The 8,556-nt window shown below is 35.3% G+C and overlaps 2 protein-coding genes across 2 annotated transcripts in view; both read right to left on the bottom strand.

Annotated features, from left to right (window-relative positions):
- LOC126910355 (transducin-like enhancer protein 3-B) overlaps positions 1–8,556 on the bottom strand; it is a 32,221-nt gene that overhangs the window by 19,550 nt on the left and 4,115 nt on the right. The window contains exon 2 of the mRNA XM_050692852.1: positions 216–313. Coding sequence (XP_050548809.1) covers positions 216–313 — 98 coding nt within the window. The remainder of the gene's footprint in view (positions 1–215; positions 314–8,556) is intronic.
- Positions 1,235–4,175, bottom strand: LOC126910364 (histidine-rich glycoprotein-like). The gene is made up of 3 exons (XM_050692871.1): positions 3,619–4,175; positions 2,806–2,885; positions 1,235–2,726 (listed from the first exon to the last, which is right to left on the bottom strand). Exons 1-3 carry the CDS (start codon positions 3,637–3,639, stop codon positions 1,643–1,645), a joined length of 1,185 nt encoding a protein of 394 aa, XP_050548828.1. The 5' UTR covers positions 3,640–4,175; the 3' UTR covers positions 1,235–1,642.

Genomic DNA, 8,556 nt, shown 5'->3' with positions numbered 1-8,556 from the left:
CCCCCCCCCCCCCAAAAAAAAAAATAATTCCTAAGAAACACCCCAATGAAAACTGTCCACTACGAAAAACACTTCTAGTGTTATATTGTTCTAGGGCAACGCTACACTTTTTATCTAACCCTCCTCTCCCGATAAACAGTGTAAATAAAGAGAAATGCAGTTGAAGTTTAATTATATGAAAATATAAAATAATTAAGACCAGGTGTGATACTCACGTGTGGTATTGAGCTTGAAGGAAATTGAACTCTTCCTTGATCCGATCGCATGATTCGCCAATAGTAAACTTGAACGGCTGCCCCGGTTGCGGTGGGCCCTGTGACAATAGGAAAAAACAAATCAAAAATTGTGTCACAGGTAATATATTCCGATACGCGTAGCAATATCGTTGATAATGGCAACGTTCGCACGGGTGCTAAATTTCATAAGGCTACCGTATTACGTACCGGGACAAAAAAAAAAAAAAATCAAACATAGTAATGCAATAACACATAAAAATCATTCGACACGGCCGGAAATTGTGGTGGCCAACGCGGCACGACGACGACAAATCTAAACGGTCCAATAACCCTAAGTAAAACATTGTAGTGTTGTTCTAATATGGTAAATAAAATTTTTTACGCACACACCAACTGGCAGTACCCAAGACATTTTACTTGTATTGCATAAAAATGAGTTTTTCTACCTATTGGCTTGTTCCGAATAATAAATAATAGCGCCGAGTCGACAGTGTAGCAATGAAATGTAGCAACAATGTCAACCACTCAATTTTAAATACGATACGGATAACATTTTTATTATTCCATTTTTTTTTTTTTCTTTTCTGTGTAAAATACTATTACGATTACAAAAATATATAAATTGGGCTGGCTTACACCATCGAGCGTAGTTATGTTATAATATTGTCATTATATATATTTTATTACATACATTATGTAGGACGCACGATATTAACAACGATATCGAATAAAGATCTTTGTAGCTTCTACACATAGTGATAAAAATGTCATATTATTATTATTAATAACGTACACACAAAATTAGACACTTGTAACAATAAAAATATATTAAAATATACATGTATATTTTCATGATAAATATACAACAAGTAAAACAGTAAGAAACGAAGTTATTCACCGCCCAATTTTGATTGGACTAAAGATAATTGTTTTGAAAATGTATATAAATGTAAATAAAAATAAGCTGATCATTAGAAATAAAGAATAAGGAAACCCAATTACAAACGAAAAAATAATATATATTTAATACAATAATAATAATATGTTATAACAACAATAAACTTAATATTATTACCACCATCTCTTAAATGTATCACAGAACACGTATAATAAACGAATAAGAGTTAAGCAAATCAAACAACCCGTAATAGTATCAGTATAAGGATAGTAAAAACAGACAAGTATATAAATATGACAAAACATGAAAAGATCAGGCAACAGAAAATAATTTGTTGCGCGTGTTATATTAATTGAGATAAGACATAGGAATAATGTTCATGACTAGAAAGAGGAAGGTGGAAGAAGAAAAATTGATATTACTTATCAAGTCGAAAATGTCCTTCACCGTAGTCGAGTCAATGTCATGTGTTTGAGCACCATCATTACTTAGAATATTTTTTATTATCTTAAACGGTGTGTTTGTGCTGGTGTTTTGAGTGACCAGCATGGTGATGTCCGTGGGAAGCTTTTCCGTGGTGTTCATGAGCATGTTCTGCTCCTCCGTTATGTTCATGTCCGTGTCCGAATTTACCGCCATGGTGATGGCTGTGTGCTGCACTGCCGTGATGTTGATGTCCGTGTCCGAATTTACCACCGTGGTGATGCCCGTGTCCGAATTCTCCGCCATGATGATGTGCGTGTTCAGCGCTTCCCTTGTGTTGATGTCCGTGACCGAATTCACCACCGTGTTTGTGACCATGTCCGAAATCTCCGCCGTGGTGATGTTTGTGTGCAGCGCTACCGTGATGTTTGTGTCCATGCCCGAATTCTCCACCATGGTGATGTTTGTGATCGGCGACACCGTGGTGAGCGTGTTTGTGTTCAGCACTTCCGTGATGTTCGTGTCCGTGTCCAAATTCACCACCGTGGTGATGTTTATGAGCGGCGCTTCCGTGATGTTCGTGTCCGTGACCGAATTTACCACCATGATGATGCCCATGTCCGAATTCTCCTCCGTGGTGATGTTTATGTTCAGCTACGCCATGATGCTGATGTCCGTGTCCGAATTCACCGCCATGATGATGTTTGTGATCAGCGCTACCGTGGTGAGCGTGTTTGTGTTCAGCACTTCCGTGATGTTCGTGTCCGTGACCGAATTTACCACCATGTTGATGCCCATGTCCGAATTCTCCACCGTGGTGATGTTTATGTTCAGCTACACCATGATGTTGATGTCCATGTCCAAATTCACCGGCGTGTTTATGTCCGTGTCCGAATTCACCACCGTGGTGATGGGAGTGTTCAGCACTACCGTGATGTTTGTGTCCGTGCCCGAATTCTCCACCATGGTGATGTTTATGTTCAGCGACACCGTGATGTTCGTGCCCGTGTCCGAACTCACCACCATGATGGTGACCATGACCAAATTCACCACCATGGTGATGGGCATGTTCGGCACTTCCTTTGTGGTGATGTTCATGATGGGCCTCTCCGTCATGTTTGTGGGCATGTGCTACATCTCCAGTGTGGTAATGGGTGTGCTTGATAACTCTAAAGAACACAATGTAATTATACATGAGGTTTGACTGCCGTTTATCTGAATTGAATGCGCAATTCACACGACACTTACCCTTCTGCTACTGCGTTATCGGCTAATTCGGCAGTCGTTACAGATGAAGTATAGTATAGAGCCAAAAAGGCGAGTGAAATCTGTAAAACATTGGATTAAACGACCATGTGTATTTTTATTGTCGTGTTACCGAGAGAGCCGCCTGTCGAAAGTTGTATATAAACAGCACAGGCATAAAACAGTCTCAAAATATAAAACAGAATGTCGATAAAATAAGAAATTCTCCCGCCAAAAACTCGTAAAACCTCAAACAAATTGTTTGAAAACTATTAAAAAGCTAACTCTACTTATGTTTCATAAAATTTTATAAGTTGTTTTGTATTTTTTTTTTTTTCGTTTAACGACGTAGACCAGTACTTTACGATCGGTAATAAGGCGGAGGAAGAACATGGTCCTGTTTCCGAGTTATGTTCTCAGGTTTTAGATAATAAACAAAAGTGAAAAAAGACCAAGCTGTTTGCACGGACAACACTCGGTAGTTGGCCAGGTCGAAAATATACGAGAGCAAACAGCAGTTTAACGGGCGTAGGCCATAATAATAAAAATTTATTTGAACCGTAATAAAAAAATAAACGTTTAAACACACTGTTGTTGTGAGCTTTGGTGGCGACCCGAATTGGTATTCACTTAAAAATCGCGATTTAACTCGTAAAAATTTACCACCCCTTCGAGGGCTGCATAAAACACACAGCTGAAATGAAAAAAATATATTATAAAAAGTTTATGGACTTCGAGAATGTTGAATGCGCTGTAAACTGTAAACCCGACGACGGCACTGGCGATTTTGATTTTATAAAATATACGAGTACTTACCAAAGGAGTTATGGAACCCATTTTTTGGCACGTTATTGTTATTGTTGTAGTAAACACAAACGAAGATTGATATTAGTAAGGCAGTTGTCTGATGTTTATATATGAATTTTAAATACGGTGGTGGGAAAACTGCCTGGAAAATCGGGTGCACATATCCACCTCCACCTACATCCACCGGCGACTGTACCTAGTTCGCATACTCCTTTCACGGGAATTGTGAAACATTCTGAGACCTCGCAGGTGCGGAAAATCATTTTACACATGTACTGGTCCAATACGTTTGATTTTTCTTTAAGGTTACGATAATATAATGGTGGCGGTTGCCGCCGTCAACCTATTCCGTCACAATCGAATAAAAAATCACACAAAGGAAAAAACACGTGACGCATTTAAAATAATACCGCTTGCTAGCGAGAAATAGCCCGTGAAGCGATTTTCGCAACCCCCTAGGATACTGTTAAACGTGCAGTAGTACAATAATAAATGTGTCTCACCACCCTAGCAATCGTGTAAAAACCGTGAAAAAACGCAACAAAAATTGCAAGGTCAACGCAAGCAACGTCACTGTTTAATAAACTGATCAACATAACTATAATTAAAATTGTAAGACATCACACACACACAGTGTAACACTAGCTCAAAATGATTAAAAAATAAAAATCACTGGAAAAAGTTCAACGGCCTACAAGCTCTATAAAAAATACTATGTAGTTGTCAAAACTATCCATAAAACGATGACATACGACAAACTTGGATATTTTCTCATTTAAGATTTATCTGTGTTTTCATCCTGATAAATTTAACAAGACAGCGTCAATTTTTTGAAATGAGATAGTTTTATTATACATTTTATTTAGAATATTCTCACTTTACTATAAGAGTAAAAAATATTAATTAATCAAAGATATCATTTTTAATAAATATTAGATTTATGATTTCCCAGAAACATTACTACCTAACTATTGAAGGATTAATATAATTAGCCAACTTAGTTTTATCAATTTGTAATAAATCGTTAAACATTAGATAAATAATTCTTATTAAATAATAAATAGAATAATTAAAAATAATAATTGGAAGCAAGAAAGGTTTTCAATGTATTACATAACTGTGATTACATAAATAATTTTTTTTTTAATGAATCTATTATAGCGTTTTAATTTAACTGACTAATAACGTATGTGATATATTTTAAAAAAATCAGAAAATTTTAGAAAACTTCAAAAGGATCTTTGGTTATTTTAACTAGAATAAATGTGTCAGAAAAGCTTATTCGCGAGGAACATAACTATTGGTTAGGTTAACTGGTCGAATCAAAACAAGTGTTCGTGTGTGTCATTTATTTTAAACATTCTGGAAAACAAGTTGAAACAAAAAAGTATAATTAGTAAATTACAATAGTAGTTTTGGTTTAACGAACAAGTTCGTCTCTTATTTGCACTTAGTCACGGTTTACTTTCGTCAAAAGCTATGTTGTCTAACACAACATTAATATGATTGTAAGTGCAGTCAATAACGATTATTTTTGTAGCACGTCTAAGCACGCTATAAACTCGTTGTTAACGCTAATTATTCGCATATGTGTTCAAGTGGCGAGGTTAACACAAAGAAAAAAAAAATAATAATAAATTAGTAAATTGTTGGTTGCGGAAAAAATAAATTTTGTGTTATTAAACCGATGAAATTTCACAAATTTAACTGATATGCATTACAAAATTGTTTGCGACAGGAGTTGCGTGACGTATGAGTATTATCACGGCAACAATGAATGATAATGGTAAAAATAATGTGTCTCTCGCGGCGACGACGACAACGGTTAGTAAATATCATAAGATGGAAAAAATAAAAATAAAAAGTTTACATAATTGATTTTTCCCCAACAACAATAATTCGTAAAATGTTACATTATACGGTCCTCAAAGGTGTCGTGTTGATGAATAACTCAATGCACATTTGAGCTGTCACTTCTTTGAATAAAGAGGTTGTGAGAGGAAGAGGAATTTCCCGTTGACCGTCAAATTGATCATAATATATCAGTGTGTGTGTGTGAGACAACGACTAGACTGGGCGGACACGTGTGTGAGCGGTTAAGCTTTCAAAATAAATTTTTCGTATATTCTGAATATACAAATATTGTTTAAATTTTCATTACACATCTGTTTAAACCTAAAACACATGCACCGTACGACCGTTGCCTGGCTGTAAAATGACCATGAGGACCGTAGGGTTTCCCTTGTTAAACGGGAATGCATTTTTTTAATCGTGACCAAGCACAATTTAATCATTAAAACAATTTTTTTTTACGACCAATACAGCGTAACATTGCCTTTGTCGTTATAAAATCATTTACGGTGCACCGTGGCAGTGACGAAATTACTATAACACAAAGAGAGCACACAACACACTTTGTATCATTCCTCATTAGCGTGTGCATTTAGACATTATAAACTTCTGGTATTAATGTTATAGATTACTTTATATTGCGATAAATTTAAACAAATTTAAAACGATTTTACAAAAAGCGAGTCTAATGTTAACGACAGACAGTAGTCGTTCGTCACTGAATCAATAAAAATATCTTCTAAAAAACAAACGATTTATCAAATATCGGTCAATTTCGTTATCAATGGTTTGTCGTGTTGTCGATTTTTTTTAACTAGAAGAGTAAACAGTAAAAAAAATACATAGAGTACATGTAAATCTACCAATTCATGATAAACTCTTAAATGTACAAACACTTAAATTTTGCCCACTTACAACAAGCGATAACGTGATATCTATAACAGTTATGTACATAGAACTGTTCAAATCAAATCCAACCAAATATACGCGAGTCCTATTCAATAAACAAATCACTCTAGTTCTAATGATGAGGATAAATAGTCAGAGCCAATAAACTTATTTAATTATAATATGTCGTCCGTCTAAAAGAAGTTTTTCGATGTGGTCTCGTGCAACTAGTAATTATTGCATAATAGAATATTTTTATTTCATTAGCAGATTAAAAATATTTCGATTTCTTGCGTTTAATTAGAGCAAACACTCATTTCTTGCCAACATGAACTTTTTCTAGTTCATTAATGATTTGCAGCTCTCATTAATAATCCGACGACATGACGTTGGCTTTACATTTTAACAAGTTCTAAATAAATCTGTCAGCTATTGCTCTTTTAAACGTGCGGAAACCATAACCGAAGTCACGCGTGCATTGTGGTGAACATTAGAATGTTTAAACGATATGGAAAAAAAAAGTCGTGGTAATGTCCCACGCGCACACAAACATATTATCATAGCCTGACAGTATGAGAATGTGTACAGAGTGTAAACGGTCGTCGAGGCGCTAATTGCCGTTTTTAACTACTTCTTCCCCCTCAATGCAAAACGATAAGGAGGAGTGGACGAAGGTAGGGGGAATACGCAAACCGCAACAGGCGTGTTTCCTTCTAGACCACCGCAAAGAAAATATACCCTTTCCTCTCACCCACACCACCAACGGTTCTTTTTCGCCCACGTGCATTGACCGTACTCGATTGTATAGAGCACATTCAGTCACGATTACCAACGCCGACAAACACCAATGGATACATTTTGTACTGTATCATCTAGTATGTATTACAAGACAACTTACTGAGTATATATTTTTTTTTTTAATACGGTATGTGGTTATATTTTTCAAAAAAAAAATCGCTTGTTATACCTGTCTAATAGACGCCAAGTTCGTATTAAACTATCAGTATTAATTAATCTCCTTATGAGAATTTGTTTTTTATATAATATTTGCTTAGTATAGTTATGTAGGTTTTATAATGATTGGAAAGTTTTTGTGTGCGTAGTTAGTTGTTATTATGATTGAGACTACCTTACAGAGAATAGACCACTGGTTCATAAAATGATCATAAATGCTCAGTGTATAAACCGAGGATACCGAAAAAGAATCGTAAAAATCATATTTTAAGTGTTATTAGCTATTAACAACCGTACATATATATATATATATATATATATCTTACTCTTTATTTGATTCATATATTTTTTAATTTTCCAAATAAAATTATAAAATGTACTAAAATTACATTCCGATATGTGTTAACATGTTTTATTGATCGATTGCTCATCAAATATGTTTATAACGCCTAGAACCAGGGTTATAAAACTTTATGTGTGTTACACGACCTAATAATAAATAGATATTTTTTTAACATCTAATGGTTTTCAATATTGAAGAATTAAGTCATCCTATTATACGTAGAATATTTTAATTTATGCGTTCAATATTATAATTGAGATAGCTATCATAACATCTAAAAAATGATGTTGGTTATATTTCAAGTAAAACTAGATTCATCTGGTCATAAAACACATAATACATTGGTGATAAAATATAGTAATAAGTAAGAGTATACTCGTTTAAATGTGGTTTAAACGTAGAACAAAGAGGAAACGCAATCGACCGGGGAATTTCTCTCCAAATACGTTCAACACAACACTACTAAACAGGTGGGAGCTGAAGAAGGGGAGACAAGTCGTGGTTTTTTGTATTTATAAAGTCTTAAGTCGCGTTTACACATATACACAGTAGCCGCTTAGCCCGAAGGCCGACGACCGACCACAGGTTTTCCTCTCTCAATAATTATTATTACTATCGCGCGGTTATGTACCGGACCGGTTTTGTCGACAGTCTGCGGGCCACACCTATAAAAATTCCCTCTTTTTTTTTTTTTTTTTTTGTTCTACACGACGTCCGCCGTCGCTTCGTGTGTGCGTGTGGAAAACAGATAATAATAAACATAATATACCTATGTGTCTCTTTTTATCGGATTTAAAACTCGTTCATGTAGATTTAGTTGCCTATTACCATCACATATACCCATTCAGAGACCGGTATACAGCGGCGGCGGCGGCAACCAACGTTCAGTAATATTATTATACCCGTGGTCA

Source organism: Daktulosphaira vitifoliae, unplaced genomic scaffold (assembly GCF_025091365.1).
Source record: "Daktulosphaira vitifoliae isolate Bord-2020 unplaced genomic scaffold, ASM2509136v1 Scaffold_1, whole genome shotgun sequence".
NCBI classification, from domain to species: domain Eukaryota; kingdom Metazoa; phylum Arthropoda; class Insecta; order Hemiptera; family Phylloxeridae; genus Daktulosphaira; species Daktulosphaira vitifoliae.
The sequence above is the reverse complement of the archived record's forward strand: the minus strand, read 5'-3'. Positions and strand labels throughout refer to the sequence as shown.

Coding starts and splice junctions, on each gene's coding strand:
- LOC126910364 (XM_050692871.1), bottom strand. CDS start 3,639: ATGGGTTCCATAACTCCTTTG. Junction 2,886..3,618: donor TGGGTTCCATAACTCCTTTG/GTAAGTACTCGT, acceptor AATGTTTTACAG/ATTTCACTCGCCTTTTTGGC. Junction 2,727..2,805: donor GATAACGCAGTAGCAGAAGG/GTAAGTGTCGTG, acceptor TGTGTTCTTTAG/AGTTATCAAGCACACCCATT.